The sequence below is a fragment of the Falco biarmicus genome, chromosome 5 (assembly GCF_023638135.1).
Source record: "Falco biarmicus isolate bFalBia1 chromosome 5, bFalBia1.pri, whole genome shotgun sequence".
NCBI classification, from domain to species: domain Eukaryota; kingdom Metazoa; phylum Chordata; class Aves; order Falconiformes; family Falconidae; genus Falco; species Falco biarmicus.
In genome coordinates, this window is record NC_079292.1 from 15,050,294 (window position 1) to 15,068,056 (window position 17,763).

At 63.8% G+C, this 17,763-nt stretch overlaps 2 protein-coding genes and 1 non-coding gene across 3 annotated transcripts; all 3 read left to right on the top strand.

Annotated features, from left to right (window-relative positions):
• Positions 1–1,184: 1,184 nt before the first annotated feature.
• On the top strand, positions 1,185–5,131 carry RPS9 (ribosomal protein S9). Its single transcript, XM_056339424.1, has 6 exons — positions 1,185–1,308; positions 1,978–2,083; positions 2,159–2,281; positions 3,154–3,340; positions 4,151–4,359; positions 5,068–5,131. The coding sequence occupies exons 2-5, from the start codon at positions 1,987–1,989 to the stop codon at positions 4,326–4,328; spliced, it is 585 nt and encodes a 194-aa protein (XP_056195399.1). The 5' UTR covers positions 1,185–1,308; positions 1,978–1,986; the 3' UTR covers positions 4,329–4,359; positions 5,068–5,131.
• LOC130150895 (small nucleolar RNA SNORD88) lies at positions 4,905–4,998 on the top strand. The gene has a single exon (XR_008822420.1). It is a non-coding gene; the product is annotated as a small nucleolar RNA SNORD88 (small nucleolar RNA).
• A 734-nt stretch (positions 5,132–5,865) lies between the features above and the next one.
• Positions 5,866–17,703, top strand: POLD1 (DNA polymerase delta 1, catalytic subunit). Its single transcript, XM_056339345.1, has 26 exons — positions 5,866–5,919; positions 6,172–6,341; positions 6,715–6,822; positions 7,022–7,162; positions 7,531–7,656; positions 7,839–8,007; positions 8,383–8,627; positions 8,907–9,073; positions 9,518–9,622; positions 9,839–9,979; positions 10,421–10,531; positions 11,081–11,272; positions 11,565–11,653; positions 11,760–11,876; positions 12,110–12,223; positions 12,486–12,633; positions 12,889–12,984; positions 13,438–13,575; positions 13,944–14,119; positions 14,568–14,720; positions 15,082–15,184; positions 15,504–15,636; positions 16,241–16,354; positions 16,482–16,534; positions 16,801–16,898; positions 17,483–17,703. Coding segments are annotated over exons 1-26 (3,306 nt in total). The 5' UTR covers positions 5,866–5,917; the 3' UTR covers positions 17,580–17,703.
• The last annotated feature ends 60 nt before the right edge of the window (positions 17,704–17,763 follow it).

Here is a 17,763-nt window from a genome sequence, read left to right on the forward strand (position 1 = left end):
TGTCAGGGCAGGGGCCGCCCTCCCGGCGCGGGGCGGGGCGCGGGATGCAGGGGGTTGCCATGGCGACGGGGCTGGGTACCACGGGGGGTGGGGCGGGGGGGCGAGGGGGGAGACGGGGGACGGGGCGACAGAGGGGGGACGCGGGGGGGGGGAGCGAGGAGGTGGCCAGAGCGGGGGACGTGGGGGGACACGGGTGACACTGGAGGGGACACGGAGGTGGCTGTGGGGGGGACAGAGAGGGGACGTGGGGGGACACGGGTGACACTGGAGGGGACACGGGGGTGGCTGTGTGGGGGACATGAGGGCACACAGAGGGGGGACATGGGGGGAAAAACAAATGGTCAAGGAGGGGACAAAGGTGGACACGGGGGTGGGGCATAGAGGGACGCTGGGGACAGCGTTGGCCATGGCCATGGAAGGGACATGAGTGTCACGGGGGGGGGGGGGGGTAATGACATCAGGTGACACTGGAGAGGACAAGGAGAGGGATATGGAAGGAGACATATATGAGGAGGACATATTGAGGGGACATGGCGGGGACAGAGAGGAGACATGGTGGGGACGTGCAGGTGGCCATGGAAGGGACAAGTGGGGGACACTGGAGGGGACATGCAGGTGGCCAGGGTGGGGACCACAGGGGCCACCATGTCCTTGAACTGGTCTACCAGCGGTGGGTCCCCCATGGCCACCAGCTGGTGGCCTCGATGGTGTAATTTCCCAACTGCCCTGTCCCTTGTCACCAGTGGACAAGCCCAGTCCCACCTGTGTGACGTCCCTGAGGTCCCACCAGAGACCTTGCTGGTGCCACCTCCCCCCCAACATCCCCGCTGTCCCCTCCCCTTGGTGGTCCCTGGCTGGGGTCTCAGCAGTAGCTCCAGCTCACTCATACTGGGAGATGGGGGGTGGACCAGGTCCTCCCAGTGTCCCACCAGTGCTGACTGGAGAAAGGCCACCTTGACCACTCATACTGGGTGACACAGCCCAGGACACCAGTGCCACGTTGGTGGCTCACAGTCAGCCTGGTGTCCGCCAGGCCCCTGGGTGCTGCTGCCTACTGGCAGCGCCCAGCACCCCGACCGGCGGACCCCGCGCTTCCCCCTCCCTCCCGGAACAATGGCGCCGCCCAGACGGGGCTGCTCCTCGTCTCGGTGCACTCCAGGCGCGCTCAGCCATTGGCCGGCGGTACGCAAGCAACGTGCCTTCTCATTGGCTGACCTCGTGTGAGAGGCGGGGACATCCGCGTGGCCTATATAAAGCGGCGCTGGCGCCGGTATCTCCCCCTTTTCCGCCACTGCGGCCGCCGCGGAGGTGAGGCTGGATCTGGCAGCGCGGGACCCGAACCGGGGCTCGGCTTGGGGTCAGGGGAACGGCGAGCTCAGGCCTGGCCTGCGGCCTTGTGCCGGGGGTCTCCGCCCGCTCTGCGCATGAGCCGGCCCCAGGCAGGGCCCCGGGCCTGTGCGGCCCCCGCGCATGCGCAGAGTAGGGAGACACGTGTTGGGGGGGGATCCCAGCCTAAGACATCACCCGTCGGGGTATTCTGAGGGTCTCCTGCAGCCCCAGGGGGGTTCTGGGGCATCTCCCTTCACGGCATTAACTGTAGCCGGGGCAGTGGGCTCATTTTGGGGTGCCCGGGACCCCCGGGGGCTCTGGAGCCGCCCCACCCCACCGCAGTGCTAGAAGGAACCAATGAGGAGGTGGTCAGACCCTCCCGCCTGTTGAGGGAGTTGGGGTCCCACCACCACCTAGGGCTTTAGAGCCCCCCGAAGCATCCCCATCCCCAGTTAAAGGCTCAGCACAACCCCTAGATAATATGGGGGCACATACACATGCTGAGTCACGGGTGCAACTTCCAGCGCAAAAGGGGGGCCCAATTCTTTCTTAGGCTAGCTGTCGCACGTGTGGGACTCCCCCTTTTATTTTAGGGAGGGGGTTCAGCAGGCCTGACCCCCCACAATATGCTCCTTCCACTCCCCACAGACCGCTGCCATGCCAGTTGCCCGCAGCTGGGTGTGCCGAAAAACCTATGTCACCCCTCGACGTCCCTTTGAGAAATCCCGCCTCGACCAGGAGCTGAAGCTCATTGGTGAGTTGGGGGGGGCTGCTGAAGAATTGGAGGGGGTGCTTTGGGGGTCCCCCTGACCCCCCTGTTCCCTTCCAGGGGAATATGGCCTGCGCAACAAGCGGGAGGTCTGGCGGGTCAAGTTCACCCTGGCCAAGATCCGTAAGGCAGCGCGGGAGCTGCTGACCCTTGACGAGAAGGACCCGCGGCGCCTCTTTGAGGGTGAGGTTTTATTTCAGGGGTCACCCTTTTTCCTCCCTGGCACCCCCCTTTGGTGCCAGCTTTTTTCCCCACTCTTTGTCCTTACTCTTCCTTTTTTCACCCCTTTTTCATTCTTTACTTTTTTTTTCAGTTTCCCCCTTTTCTCCCTGTTTTGATCACCCCATTTTTAACTACTTCCCCACAATTTTTCCCCCCATTTCCTCCCCTTGTTTTCTCTTATCCCCCTCTTTTTTTTTTTCCTGCCCTGGTCCCCTCTCTTTTCTTTTTGTCTGTCCTTTTTTCTGGTCCTCTCCCTTTTACGCCCCTCACCGCCCACTTTGCCTCACTGTGCCCCCCCTTTTTTTTTGTCCCATTTGGTCATCTTGTCCCTCACTTTCTCCAGCTTTGCTCCATCTCACCCCCTTCTTTCTCCAATTCTTCTCACTTTGACCCTGTTCCTTCATATTTTCACCCCTTTTTTCTTGTTTCTGTCCCTTTTTGCCCCCCTTCCCCCTGTTCCAGCTCCCGCTTTCCTTCTGTTCTTCTCTCCCGGGCCCCCTTTGATCCATCTCATTCCCCTTTTTTCCTCCATTTCCTCCCATACTGTCACCCCTTCCCTGCCCGTTTGCCTCTTGTTGTTGTCTTTTGCTCCTGTTTCAGCCTGTTTGTCCCCATTCCAGCCCATTTGGGCCCCTCTTCCCCTCATTTTGCCTGTTTTGGTCAATTTGCCCCTCTTCTGCCTCCATTTCCCCCCCCCCCCCCCCCCCCGTTTCAGCCTGATTGCCCCCCTTTTCCCTGTGTTTCAGTCTGTTTTGACCCCATTTACCCCCATTTCATCCCCTTTGTGCCACATTTTCCCATGTTTCACCGTGTTCCCTCTGTCCCCTCCTCAGGGAATGCGCTGCTGCGGCGGCTGGTGCGCATCGGGGTGCTGGATGAGGGGAAGATGAAGCTGGATTACATCCTGGGGCTGAAGATTGAGGATTTCCTTGAGCGGCGTCTCCAGACTCAGGTCTTCAAGCTGGGCCTGGCCAAGTCCATCCACCATGCTCGTGTCCTCATCCGTCAGCGCCACATTCGGTGGGTCCCTACGCCCCTCACCCCTCAGGGCTGCCCCAAACCCTGAGGGGCCCTTCCACAGCATGAGCAAACCCTCTCTGCACTGTGAGGGTCAGCCCCCAGCGAGGTCGGCAAGGTTCACTGCGGCTCTGCCGTACACCTTGTGAAGGGGACGGGGTCCAAGCACAGGTAACCCCCCCGCCCTTCAAATCTGGGGGGGGGCTGCATGCTGCTGAGCACCCCCCTAAATTTTGTGGGGGGCACACTTCAGTCTACACCCCCATACTGTGCTTCATCTCCTCCCTCTTCATCTGTCCTCCCAATTCTCACTGAAGACACACTGCAAAGAGGCTGGGGTCTACATCTGGGTGACCCCCCCAAATTTTAGGGGGCCCACACACTGGCAGACACCACCCCTAAATTTTGGGGAGGCACATGTCAATCTGCACACCCATACTGTCCTCCTTACCCCCCAGCTCTCACTGCACACACCCTGCAAAGGGGCTGGTGTCTGTGCTCAGCTGCACAGCCTCAGCACCCTGCTGCTGGGAGCCCCTGCCCTAGGTAACACTGTTCCATAATAGGGAAGGGGCAACACTTTGCAAGAGTGTACCCCCAAAACAACGGTCCTGCAGTTAAGGGGTACCCCAAGATTTAAGGGATGCACCCCAAATTTTATGGGGACCCAACATTAACAGAAAGTACCGTTTCAGAGCCAGATCCCCATTCCCCAGGGCAGGATCTCCCTGCAGTGGGGTTGGGGTGCCTGGAGGGAGTTGCTGGTGTAGTTTTTTGGAGTGCTGACCCCCCCGATTTTGGGGTTCCCCCCAGGGTGCGGAAGCAGGTGGTGAACATCCCCTCTTTCATCGTGCGGCTGGACTCGCAGAAGCACATCGACTTCTCACTGCGCTCTCCCTATGGGGGGGGTCGCCCTGGCAGGGTCAAGAGGAAGAACGCCAAGAAGGGGCAGGGGGGTGCAGGGGGGGGCGAGGACGAGGAGGAGGACTGAGCCCCCTGAAAACTGGGGGGACGACCCTGGGGTGAGAGCATGACGTGTGCTGTGGGGAAGGGGTTTGTGGGGGGACAGAGGGGTGGGGAGGGGAGTGGGGTTGGAGGTGGTTGGGGGGGGGGGGCAGGAATTGGGGCATGGGTGTTGGGTTTGGGGTTGCAAGGGTTTTGGGGTGCTGGGGCTATTCAATGGGGAGTGGGTTTTGGGGTGCTGGAGTTAATCAGTAGAGAAAAGGTTTTGGGGGTGCTGGGAGTCTTAGGGGTGGGGGGAGGGGTTTGCGGGTTTTGGGGTGCTGGAAGTACTTGGAGCAGGTTTTGGGGGTGCTGGGTCTTAGGATGGTGTCAGGTTTTGAGTGCACTGGATGTTCTGGGATGCTGGAGGAATTTGGGGAGTGGGTTTTGGGGATGGGAGATCTTGGGGTGGGTTTCAGGGACTTTGGGGTGGGATTTTTGGGGTGCTGGGGGTTTTGGGGGGTTGGGTTTTGGGGTGCTGGGTTTCTTGAGAGGTTAGGAATAGGGGTAGAAAGTGGGGCTGGAAGTTTGGGGGGGCTTTTTGGGGGTGGTGGTGCATTTTGGGGGCCCCCCATGATGGCAGCACTGGGCGCTGAAACCCCTGACGATGTCTGTGCACCCTCCAGGGACCTTGACACCCTGGGGGGTCTGAGGGGGCCCCTGGGGGTGCTGGTTGTGTGTGCTGGTTTTTGGGGTCCCCACCACTAACCCCCCTGCTTTTTTTCCAGGTCCCAGCTCCCAGAATTCGGGGTCCCCCTGTGGGGGTTAATGCCAATAAATGGAGTTGTCTCACTGGTGTCTCTTTTGTGTTTGGGGGGGGCACACAGCAGCCTCCTGTGTTCCTTGGAGGCTTTTTTGGGGGGGAGGGGAGTCCCCAACCTTGGGGCGGGTTGGATGCCTCAGTTCCTGGGAGGGTGGGTTTTTTTGGGGGGGAGGGGGGGTGTCCCCCAGTTTTATGGGGGGTTATCTAGACCCCTCAATTTGGAGGGTTTGTCTGAGCACCTTGTTTGGGGGGGTGGGGGGGGCTGAGTACCTGGGTTCCCTGATGATTTGGGGAGGGTCCCTAATGTTTTTGGCTTTTTGGGGGCCCTGATTTTGAGGGTGGGGTCTAGACCTTTTTGTTTTGGGGGGGTGGCCGAGTAGCTGGGGTCCTGGATGATGTGGGGCGTGTCCTGCAGCCTTGGGGCCTCCAAATGAGGAATTTTTTTAAATTTTTTTTTTTTGGGAGGCCTCGACTCAACCTTGGGGGTGTCTGAACCCCTCAGTATTTTTTTTTGGGGGGGGGGGGCGGGCAGCAAGTGCCTGGGTTACTTGGGAATTTTGGGGTCCAGACTCCTCCGTTTGGGGGCCGGTGGGGCAGAAGCCTGGGCGTATGGGAGGGTCTCTGGGCTGTATCCCCCGGCGTGCCGGTTGGGGTACCCGGCGGCCCTTTCCGCCACACTCAACATGGCGGCGCCCATAATCCGGAAGCCTCGTCTCACGTGTGGCCGCATTCACCAATAGCCGCGCATCTCCGGGGAGGAACCGCCCGTTGGCCACGCCCCTTCGCTGTTGGCGGGAGAACGCGTCCTCGGCGTAATGTGCGCAGCTGGGGGGTTCCTGAGGGGGCAGGGGGGGTTCCCCGCTGTCTGGGGGGGTCTTGAAGGGTTGGGGATTCCGGGGAGTTCGTAAGGAGCTGGGGGGAGCCTGAGGGTGTCTCTGAGGGGCCCCTGGGGACTGAGGGGCCTCTGGTGGGGAGTCTCTGACGGGGTGCTGGGTTTGGGGGGGCTGTCCCCGGGCTGCTGGGGGGCCCCGGCGCATCCCCACAACCTCCCCCTGCTCCTTCCCCACAGGATGGAGGGGAAACGGCCGGGGACGCCCGGGGGTCCGCCCCAGGCGAAGCGTTTGCGGGGGGGGGCGGGGGTCCCCTCCCAGTTCGAGGAGGAGCTGGCGCAACTGGAGGAACTGGAGGCCGAGCTGGCAGCCGAGGAGCCCCCCCAGACCTCTGAGAGCCAGCCCCTAGGTGAGGTGGAGGACAGGGTGTGGGAGCTATGGGGTGGAATGGGGTGCTGTGGGGCAGGATGGGATGCTGTGGGGGCCGATGGGGTGCTGGGGGGCAGGGTGGGTGTGTTTGGGGTGCTGGGGGCGTGATGGGGTGCTATGGGACAGGCTGAGGATGCTGTGGGGCAGGATGGGGTGCTGGGGGGCAGGGTAGGTGTGTTTGGGGTGCTATGGGACAGGCTGTGGGGCAGGGTGGGGTGCTGGAGAGCAGGGTAGGAGTGTTTGGGGGTGTGACAGGGTGCTGTGGGGCAGGATAGGGTGCTGGGGGGCAGGGTAGGATGCTGGAGGTGCTGTGGTGTGCTGTGGGTCAGGACAGGCTCTGCCCCCCACCCCAGGCAGCCAGTTTGTGGGAGAAGTGAACGCCAAGTGGCGGCGCCCGGCCCTGCCTCTGCAGCCGCCCGACACCCTCTGCTTCCTGCAGCTCGACATCGACCACTACATCGGTCAGCACCCACAGGACCCCCCCTGCCACCCATGGGACAACCCTCTGCACCCATGGGTCCCCTGGGGGAGCACTCAGACCCCCAAGTCCTTGAGGGCGGCACCTCAGGGGTCCCTCAGCACTCATGGGTGCCCTGGGAGGGGATGACACCTAAGCAACCCCTTGCCAGGGGAGTGTGTGACCCAGCCATGCCCCCTCAGGGTCCCCACTGCCTGGGATGTCAGGGGCCACCCAAGGCCCTGTGCCCATCCTCCGCGTCTTTGGGGTGACAGCAGCTGGCAACAGCGTCTGCCTCCATGTCCACGGCTTTTCCCCCTACTTCTACGTCCTGGGGCCACCTGGTGAGTCAAGGACGCCCCCAACCCTCCTTCCCCCCCAACCCTCCTTCACCCCCCTTCCCCCCCCTTCCCCCCACAACACCCCATCCCGCCCCCAGTTCCACCTGGGGCTTCTCTAGTGGTTTGTATAAGGGTTGTGCCTTGGACCCGCCTCGGGAGCCCCTAAACCCTTCTAGCCCCCTCCATAACCCCCTGACCCCCCCAAAATCTGCCCCTCCCAGTTGCACCTGTGGATTAATGGCTCATCCAAGGGTTGTGCTTACTGTGGGATGTGGGAGGGCCTCAGTGTTCCCCCTGCCTCTCCCTTCTCCCCCCCCCGGGGCTGCAGGGCCTCCCCATGACCCCTCTCTTTCCCTGTCCCCCTGCTCCAGGTTTGGGGGTGCAGCACCTGGAGGACCTGAAACGGGAGCTGGATGCAGCATTGTTGCGGGAGCAGCGGAACAGCAAGGAAGGGCTGAGCCAGGCTGTGCTGGCCCTGGAGCTGTGCCACAAGCAGAGTGAGTGATCCCCCCACACCACCCCCCAGCCCCCCCATGCCAAGCAATGGGGTTCTGGAGGGGTTTGGGGGTGACCTGTGTGGGGGAAACCGTAGCATAGCTGCACTGTGGGGCAGGAGGAGCCCCCTAAGTGGCTGTGGGGGGGTTCAGGGGAGCTGCTGACACCCTGGTGCATCCCCCAGGTATGCTGGGGTACCAGGGGGGGCAGATGGCCCTGTTTGTGCGGGTGGTCCTGGCCCTCCCCCGGCTGATTGCCCCCGCCCGGCGGCTACTGGAGCAGGGGCTGCGCTGGGGTGGGCTGGGGATGCACCCCGCCCCCCCGTTTGAGGCCAACATTGACTTCGAGATCAGGTAAGGGACTCTACCACCTCCCAGAACTGTCTCATGGGCTCCCCCATGTCCCCTGGAGTCCTCAAACTGCCCCCCAGGGTCCTCTGTCTGCCGCCCTGGGGTCTCTACTTGTTCCCCAGCATCTCTAAGCTACCCCTCTATGTCCCCATGTGCCCCCTGGGGCTCCCCCGCTTCCTTCCAAAGTCCCTTGTCTGCCCCCCTGGGGTCCCCATTTGTCCCCAGGCCCCCCCCACTCCCCTCTTAAAGTCCCCATCTGCCCCCCTGTGTCCCCCCACTTACCCTCATCTGCCCCACCAGGGTCCCCCATTGACCCCCTGGGGTCCCCAAACCTCCTCAGTCCTGCCCCCCTCCTTCACCCCCATTTCTTCCCCCCAGGTTCATGGTGGACACAGGGCTGGTGGGGTGCTGCTGGCTGGAGGTAGAGAAGGGTCAGTACCAGTTGCGGGGGGCCCCCACCAGCCCTGGGGTCCCCCCTGGGCACCCCCCCCCGGTCTCTCTGTGCCAGCTGGAGGCGGATGTAGACTGGGTGGGGCTGCGGAGTCACCCTCCTGAGGGACCCTGGCTCTGTCTGCCACCCCTGCGCATCCTCAGCTTCGACATCGAGTGTGCTGGCCGCAAGGGTGAGGGGCAGGGGGGGACATCGCAGGGGAGGGGGGACATGGGAGGTCAGGAGGGGCAGTGGAGGAATGGGGGGGACTGGAGGGACAGGGGGATGGGGGGACATTGCGGTGCAGAGGTGACAGTGGGATGCAGGGGTGATGTTGGAGCACGGAGGTGACAGTGGGGGCACAGCGGTGATGTCGGGGCACAGGGCCAGGGGCTGGAGGGTGCAGGGGGTGTCAGGGCACAGGTTGATGAGGGGGCGTGGGGTGACCCGAGGGTTCCTGCATGGCCCCCAGGCGTGTTCCCCGAGGCAGAGCGGGACCCGGTGATCCAGGTGGCGGGGGTGGTGCTGCGCCAGGGGGAGCGTGAGCCCTTCCTCCGCACCATCTTCACCCTCCTGCCCTGCGCTCCCATCCTCGGCTCCCAGGTGCTCAGCTTCCAGCGGGAGCGAGATCTCCTCCAGGTCAGTGGGGGGGACAGGGGGCTGGGGGGCTCCAGGAGGGAGCTGGGTGGCTCCAGGAGCTTCCTGCGGTGTGTGGGAGGGTTCCAGGAGGAATCTGGGGGCTGATCAGGGGTCCCTGGGGGAGGCCCTCAGGGGGTCTGGTGGGCTCCAGGAGGAATCTGGGGTGTTTGAGGGGGGCTGGGAGTTGGGGATGCTCAGGGGTCCTGGGGGGCTTTCCGGGGGTTAGGGGCCTGCAGCAGGTCCCTGGGGGGCGCTTGGGAGTCCTGGGGGTGTGTGGGGAGCTTGGGGGGGACTCTTGGAGGTCCTGGGTGGCTCCAGGAGGGGCCTAGGGAGCTCTTGGGGGTCCTTCCTGGGGTTGGGGGGGTTATGGGGGTCTGGGGGAGTTTTGGGGACACCTCTGATCACTTTTTCCACCCCACCCGCCATGTCCCCTCTCTCCTCCAGTCATGGGCTGAGTTTGTCCGGATCGTGGACCCCGACATCATAACGGGCTACAACATTCAGAACTTTGACCTGCCCTACCTGCTGCAGCGTGCCCACGTCCTCAAGGTGCCCCCCAACCTGCCCCATAGCCCCCAGCCTGCCTCATGGCACCCCATGCCCCCCCCCCCCCAGCCCCTCCAGCCTGCCCCACAGCACCCTGCGGCCCCCAACCTGCCCGTAGAAGTCCGACCTCTCCCCTCCTCAACCTGTCCCACAGGCAGAGCCCTTCCCCTGCTCCCCAACTCCCCTCATGGCCCCCCAACTGCCCTCGTTGCCCCCCAGGTGGAATCCTTCCCCTTCCTGGGGCGCATACAGCAGTGCCGCTCAGTTGTGCGGGATTCAGCGTTCCAGTCCCGGCAGCTTGGCCGGCGTGAGAGCAAAGTGGTCAGTGCCGCAGGGAGGGTGACGCTCGACCTGCTGCAGGTATGGGGGGGCCCGGGGGGGCCGGGGTGGGGCTGGGTGACCCTTGATATGCTGCAGGTATGGGGGGCCCCGGGGAGCTGGGGGTGGGTGGGGCTGGGTGACCCTCAATGTGCTGCAGGTGTGGGGGGACTTGGAGGTGGGGGATTTAGGGGCTGTGGGTGCTGTCAGGTTGTCAGGGCAATTGTTGGGGTGTTGGGGTGCAGTCGGGGTGTCGGGGCACAGCTGGGTGCAGCAGGGTGCTGTCAGGGTGGCACTGGGGCACAGTCGGGCGCTGTTGGGGTGTCAGAGCTAAGTCAGGGTGCAATCGGGGTGCCGTCAGGGTGTTGGGGTACAGTCAGGGTGCAGATGGGGTGCAGTCAGGGTGTTGGGGTGCCGCCAGGGTGTTGGGGCACCCTTGGGGTGCTGCCAGGGCGCAATGGGGTGCAGCAGGGCCATGCACAGGTGCTGCTGCGGGACCACAAGCTCCGCTCCTACACCCTGAACGCCGTCAGCTTCCACTTCCTGCACGAGCAGAAGGAGGACGTGCCCCACAGCATCATCACTGACCTCCAGGTTGTGGGGGGGGGCAGGGGCACCCCAGGGAGGTTCTGGGGACTGTCCTGCCCCCCGTGTCCCCTCCTTCCTACTCCCGTGTCCGCTCCTGTCCCCAGCACAGCTTGGAGCAGACATGGCACTCGCTGAGCTGGCCATCTACTGCTTGAAGGATGCTGTCCTCTCCATGCCCCTCCATGTCCCAGCTGTGACCATGACATGTCCCTTTGTGTTCAGCATGTCCTGCAGTGTCCCTGATAGGTCCCCAGTGTATCTCCAGCACAGCTCAGAGCAGCTGTGGCGCCAGCTGTCTGTCTGCTGCCTGCAGGATGCTTTCCCCTGGTGTCCCCCCATGGCCCCCAGTGTCCCCTCACGTCCCTGTGTCTCCCCATGTCCCTGATATGTCCCCAATGTGTCCCCATGCCCCCAGAACGGCTTGTAGCAGACACAGCGCTGTCTGTCTGCTGCCTGGAGGATGCTGTTCCTCGGTGTCCCCTCATGTCCCAGCCATGTCCCTGGCTTGTCCCTGTGTCCCCCAATGTCCCTGACATGTCCCCAGTGTCCCCCCAGAATGGCTCAGAGCAGACGCGGCGCCGGCTGGCCGTGTACTGCCTGAAGGACGCCTTCCTGCCACTGCGGCTGCTGGAGAAGCTCATGGTGGTGGTCAACTATGTGGAGATGGCACGTGTTACTGGTGTCCCCCTCAGCTACCTGCTGATCCGAGGACAGCAGGTCAAGGTGGTCTCGCAGCTCCTGCGGCAGGTCAGAGGGGGTGCAGGGACACTGGGAGGGACGAGGGGTTTGGGGGGCATGGGGACAGACACTGGGAGGGATGAGGGGGTCGGGGGGCATGGGGATGGACACTGGGAGGGATGAGGTGGGGACAGGGGACGTGGGGACACAGGAGGGATATGGGGGCGGGCACCCCTGCGGCAGGGGGATCTGCACGCACCAGGGATGGTGGGGACACAGGCTGGGGAGCCACTGGGGTCTCAGGGAGGTGACTGGGGGTGCTGGTGCCCCCCCTGGTGCCAGTGACCCCCCTGTGCCCCAGGCGATGAAGGAGGACCTGCTGATGCCGGTGGTGAAGCCAGAGGGGGGGGAGGACTATGAGGGGGCCACTGTCATTGAGCCCCTCAAGGGGTGAGTGTGAGGGGACTGGCTCCGTGTGTGTCCCCAAACCTGTGACACCCCCAGACTCCTCTGTGACACCCCCTGACCCCCTGTAACCCACCCTGTGCCCGCCCAGGTACTACGACGTGCCTATCGTGACGCTGGATTTCTCCTCGCTGTACCCCTCCATCATGATGGCACACAACCTCTGCTACACCACCCTGCTGCCCCCGGGGGGGCCCCAGCGCTTTGGGTGGGAACTGGGAGGGACTGGGGGGAACTGGAGGGGAACTGGGAGGGGCTGGGGGGTACTGGGAACAGCTGGAATGGCTAGAGAGCACGGGGAGGTACTGGCAGGGGCTGGGGTAGGGTTGCGGTCACTGGGTGCGGCTTGGGAGGGGCTGGGGGGATCAGGGGCAGTGGGGACACCAGGAGGCAGCTGTGGGTGCCCCACCCACCCTGTGACCCCCCCTTTTCCCCCTCCAGGCTGGGCCCCAGTGACTTCATTCGCACCCCAACGGGTGAGCTCTTTGTCACTGCCAGCGTGCGCAAGGGGCTGCTGCCCCGTGTCCTCGAGGGGCTGCTGGCTGCCCGCAAGAGGTAGGGACATGGGGGGTGGAAGCACACACTGGGGGACAGGGGGATACGGGAACGGGGGGGACGTGAAGGAACAGGGGGACATGGGGGGATGCGGGACACACACAGGTGGCCATGGAGAGGACATGGAGGGGGACACGTCCCCTGAGGGATTTTGGGGTCTCCATATGAAGATTGGGAGTCCCTGGTGGGTTTGTGTCCCTCTGTGGGGTTCTGGGGCTGGGGTTGGCTGTGGGTCGCTGTGGGTCACAGCAGGTCCTGGCAGGGTGAAGGCAGAGCTGGCGCAGGAGCAGGATGGGTTCCGGCGGCAGGTCTTGGACGGGCGGCAGCAGGCACTGAAGGTCAGCGCCAACTCAGTCTATGGCTTCACCGGTGCCCAGGCTGGGCGCCTGCCCTGCCTCGAGATCTCCCAGGTGAGCCCCATGGCTGCCTCACAGCGCCCCACTGCTCCCCGTGGCACCCCACCGCACCCCACGATGCCCCACAGCACCCGACAGATCCCCACAGCACGTGCTGTCCCCAACACAGCCTCCCTCAGGCTTCTTGGACCCAGCACTGGGCTTTCCCTGAACCCCTCAGGCAGGTGGGGGGTCCCTGCCCCTCAGCCCTCCCTGCCTTACGCCCCCCTCTGCCCCACAGCCCCCCAATGTCCCTGTGTGTGTCCCCAGAGTGTCACCAGCTTTGGGCGCCAGATGATCGAGCGGACGAAGCAGCTGGTGGAGAGTAAATACTGCCTGGCGCAGGGCTTCCCTGCAGATGCCAAGGTGGGCTGAGCAGGCTTCTGGGGGTCCTGGGTGGGTTCTGAGGCATTCGGGGGGGATGCCGAGGGGCTGGGGGGGCCCCAGAGGGCAAATCTTGCCTGGTGCTGGGTTGCCCTGCTGATGCCAAGGTGGGTCCTGGGAGGGTGTGGCGGGTCCTGAGGGTTTTCCGGGGCATCCCAGGGAGTTTTAGGGGGTCCTGAGGGGGTTTTGGGGCATCCCAGGGGGTTTATAGTGGGTGCTGAGGGGATTTGGGGGGGGTCCTGGGGGCGGTTTGGGGGTCTCGGGGAGAATTGGAGGTCCCAGGGGGGTTTTGGGGAGGGGTCCTAGGGACAGTTCGGGGGTTCCAGGGGCAGATTTGGGAATTCCCGGGGTTTTCAGGGGTCCCGGGAGGATTTGGGAATGCTGGGGGGGAGATGTAGGGGTCCCGAGGGTGACCCTGAGGCCATGCCCTCCCAGGTGGTGTACGGGGACACGGACTCGGTGATGTGCCGGCTGGGGGTGACCTCGGTGGCTGAGGCGATGGCCCTGGGGCGGGAGGTGGCCACCTGGGTCTCCAGCCACTTCCCCTCCCCCATCAAACTGGAGTTTGAGAAGGTCAGAGGGGCCCGGGGGGGTCCCCACGTCCCCAAGGGGGGTTCTTAGATCCCTGGGGGGGGCGGTCCTCATGTCCCCAGGTATGTCCCTGCATTCTTGTGAGGGTCCCTGGGGTGGTCTCCAGGGAGACCCCCACATCACTGGGATGGTCCCCATGTCCTCAGGGATGTCTGTGGGGTCCCCATGTTCTTCTGAGGGTCCCCATGTCCCAAAAGTTTTCCCGGGGGTCTCCCTACGTCCTTGGGGCATCCCTACAGCCCCAAACCTGTCCCTTCAGTGACCCCTGTGTCCCTGGATGGTTCCCATGTCCCGGAATGGGGGGGTCCCCACATTCTGAGATGGTCCGTGCTGAGGTTGCCCCACCACAGGTGTACTGGCCATACCTGCTGATCAGCAAGAAGCGCTACGCGGGGCTCTGCTTCTCCTCCCGCGCCGAGGCCCACGACAAGCTGGACTGCAAGGGGCTGGAGGCCGTTCGGCGTGACAACTGTCCCCTGGCTGCCAACCTGGTCACCGCCTGCCTGCACCGCATCCTGCTACACCGGTGATGGGGTGCAGGGTGGTCCTGTGGGGCGGGGAGGGGTCCCCGTGAGCACTGTGTGCCACACGGTGTCCCTCCATGAGAAGGGGCGGGGGGGAGGGGGGGTCATCATGTGTCCCCGGTGGATGGGGTATGGGGTGCAGGGGTCCCCATGTGTGCCCTCCATGGATGCTGTGGGGGCGGGGGGTCCCCATGTGTCTTCTGTGGGTGCTGTAGGGCCCTGTGACACCCCCCATCCTCCTCTCCTTGGGGAAGCTGTGGGGTGATGTGGGCATCCCCCAGCGCCCCCAACCCCCTTTTCTCCCCCAGGGACCCCAAGGGGTGATCTCAGACCTCCTGGGGAAGCTGGGGGTCCCCCAGCACCCCCAGACCCCCCTGTGTTGCCCCGCAGGGACCCTGCGGTGTGATGTGGGCATCCCCCAGCCCCCCTGAACCTGCTTTTTCCCTCCAGGGACCCCGATGGGGCGGTGGCCCACGCGCAGGAGGTGATCTCGGACCTGCTGTGTAACCGGGTGGACATCTCGCAGCTCGTTATCACCAAGGAGTTAACGAGGGCGGCCAGTGCCTACGCAGCCCCCCAGGCCCATGTCCAGCTGGCCGAGAGGTGGGGGGACCCTCTGGCAGCACCCCAAAACCAGCACCAGCAAATGGGGACCCCCGGGTGGGCACACTGGAAGAGGCACCCCAAAAGGGGGATCCCAAAATGGGCAACTGGAAGTAGAGACCCCCAAATGGGCACCCCGAAATGGGGGTTCCCCAAATAGGCACCTAAAAAAGGAGACCCCTTGCATGGGCACCACAAAACAGATCCCCCCCCCCCAAATTTGGCACCTTATACCCCCTCCCCAAACTGGGCACTTTTATGGGGCACCTGCAGGTGGGTGTCCCCAGACTGGGGGAGGGGAGGTGGGGGTGACCAAAGTGGGGTGCCCCCCACCCATGGGTGCCTCCCCCCCTGCCCTTAGGATGCGGCAGCGGGACCCTGGCAGTGCCCCCAGCTTGGGCGATCGCGTCCCCTATGTCATCGTCACCGGCGCCAAGGGGGTGGCTGCCTACATGAAGTCTGAGGTGGGGAGTGTGTGGGGGGGCACCTTGGGTTGGGGTGGGCATGAGTCGGGGGGGCTCATCCTGTGAGGGACACACGGGGGGGCCATGATGGGGATTTGGGGCGGCTTGTGAGGGGGTGGGGGGACATGGGGGGGATGCAATGGGGACTGGGGAGCCCAGGGGGAACATGGAGGTGGTCCAGAGATGAACAGAGGGATGAGGCACCAGTGGGTTTCTGGGAGGATAAACTGGGGGTGTGATGGGACAGAGGGACATCGGGGGGGTGCTGGGGGAGTCCCCAAAGCCACTGCCTGCCCCCCTCCCCGCCGCCCCCCCCCAGGATCCCATCTATGCCCTGGAGCACAACCTGCCCATCGACACCCGCTACTACCTGGAGCAGCAGCTGGCCAAGCCTCTGCTCCGCATCTTCGAGCCCATCCTGGGCGAGGGCCGGGCCGAAAGCGTCCTCCTGCGTGAGTCACTCCAAAGCCAACGCTGGGGGCACCCCAAAACCCACCCGAGGACCCCAAATCCCACCCAGGGCTCCCACCAGTACCCCCTTGAGCCCATCCTGGGCAAGAGCAGGGCTGAGAGTGTCCTCCTGCTTGAGTCACCCCAAAACTGATACTGTGGTGAACCCAGAAATGCTCTTGCACCCCAAAACCCACCTGGGGACCCCAAACTCATCCAGGGGACCCCGAAATCCCACCTACACCCCCTTGGTCCCAGCTGTATGGACAGCAGGGCTGAGAGTGTCCTCCTGCCTGATTACCCCAAAATACACGTGGGACCCCAAAATCCTTCTCAGGGGACCCTAAACCTCGCTGGGGGCACCCCAAAACCTGCTTGGGGACCCGAAAACCCACCAGGTGACCCCAGATACCCCCCAGTCTCCCCCAAATCCCCCACCCCCACCCTAGGACCCCCTCTGGGGACCCACAGCACAGGGTGCCCCTGGGGAAGGAGGGAGTTAGATTTAGAGGCTCCCAGGGGTGTGGGAGGATTTGGGGGGCTCTGGGGGGGTTGGGGATTTTGTTGCCCCCCCCCACCCCCGACCCCTTCTTTTTTTCCCTGCAGAGGGGGAGCATACCCGCTGCAAGACAGTGCTGACAGCCAAGGTCGGGGGGCTCATGGCCTTTGCCACCAAGCGCAGCACCTGCGTGGGGTGCCGGGCCATCCTGACTCACCATGGTGAGTAGGACCCTCCCCCCAAGAATAACGGGGACCCCCCCCGGGGGCTGCTGCCAGCTGCCCCCCCGTCCCACCCCAGGCAGGATCAGGTCCCAGTTGTCCCCCGTTTCTCTCCCCACCCTTCCAGGTGCCGTGTGTGACTTCTGCCGGCAGCGACAGTCCGAGCTCTACCAGAAGGAGGTGGGGGTCCTGGATGCTTGGGTCCATATTTTGGGGGTGTCCCGACACCTGGGTCCCCCCTTTTTTTTTCGGGGGGTAGGGTGTGGAATGCCTTTTCCCTCTTCGTTTGGGGTATCCTAAACTTCTGGGTCCCCTCTTTGGGGCACTCCTGATGCCTGGGTCCCCCTGTTTTTGGGGCGCTGTCCTGGACACTTGGGTCCCTTTTTCAGGGCGTTCCCTGGATCTCTGTTTTTGGGGGGGTCCCTGATGCCAGCCTTTGTCCGCAGGTGTCCCAGCTGGCAGCGCTGGAAGAGCGCTTCTCCCGACTCTGGAGCCAGTGCCAGCGCTGCCAGGGCTCCCTGCACGAGGACGTCCTCTGCACCAGGTGACCTTCCTGAGCTGCCACCCCCTGTGTCCCCCACGCTATCCCCAGGTGCCCCACATCCCCCTGTCATTGTCCGTGGTGGTCCTCAACATTGTCCCCAACATTGCCAGTGTCCTCCCACCATCCCCCAATGTTCTCCATGCTGTCCCTGGGTCTCCCGTGTCCCCTTGATGTCCCCAGCATCCCTGATTTTGTCTCCAACATTGTCCCCAATGTCCCCCCATGCTGTCCCTGTGTCCCCCAATGCCATCCCTGTCCCCTGTGTCCCCCTACACTGTCTTTGTGTCTCCAATATCCTCCCCATATACCCCCACAATGTCCCCAATACCATCCCTGTCCCCCCAACTCTGCCCCCGTCGCCCCTCACATGTCCCTACGTCCTCAACGCCATTCGTCTGCCCCCTGTGATGTCCCCAATGTCCCCCCATACTGTCTCTGTGTCCCCAGTGCCATCCCTGTCCTGTCTGCTGTCCCCAGTGTCTCCCTACACTGTCTTTGTGTCTCCAGTGTCCCCCTCATACAACCCCACAATGTCCCCCACGCCATCCCTGTCCCTCCCCCCTGATGTCCCCGTGTCCTCCCAGCCGCGACTGCCCCATTTTCTACATGCGGTGGAAGGTGCAGAAGGACCTGGACGCACAGGAGCGACTGGTGGCCCGCTTCGGCCCCCCCAGCTGGTGAGGGGAGGCCGCTCTGGGGTCCTGGGACCCTCCAGGACCCCCCTTCCGCCCCTCCCCTGGCGGGATTTGGGGCATTTTCGTGGGTTTTCTACTGTGAATAATAATTAAAAAAGCACTGATTTTGAGTGGTTCTGTGGCTAGGGGCGGGGCGGGGGGTGGGGGTAGGGGAGAGGCCCTGGGTCCCC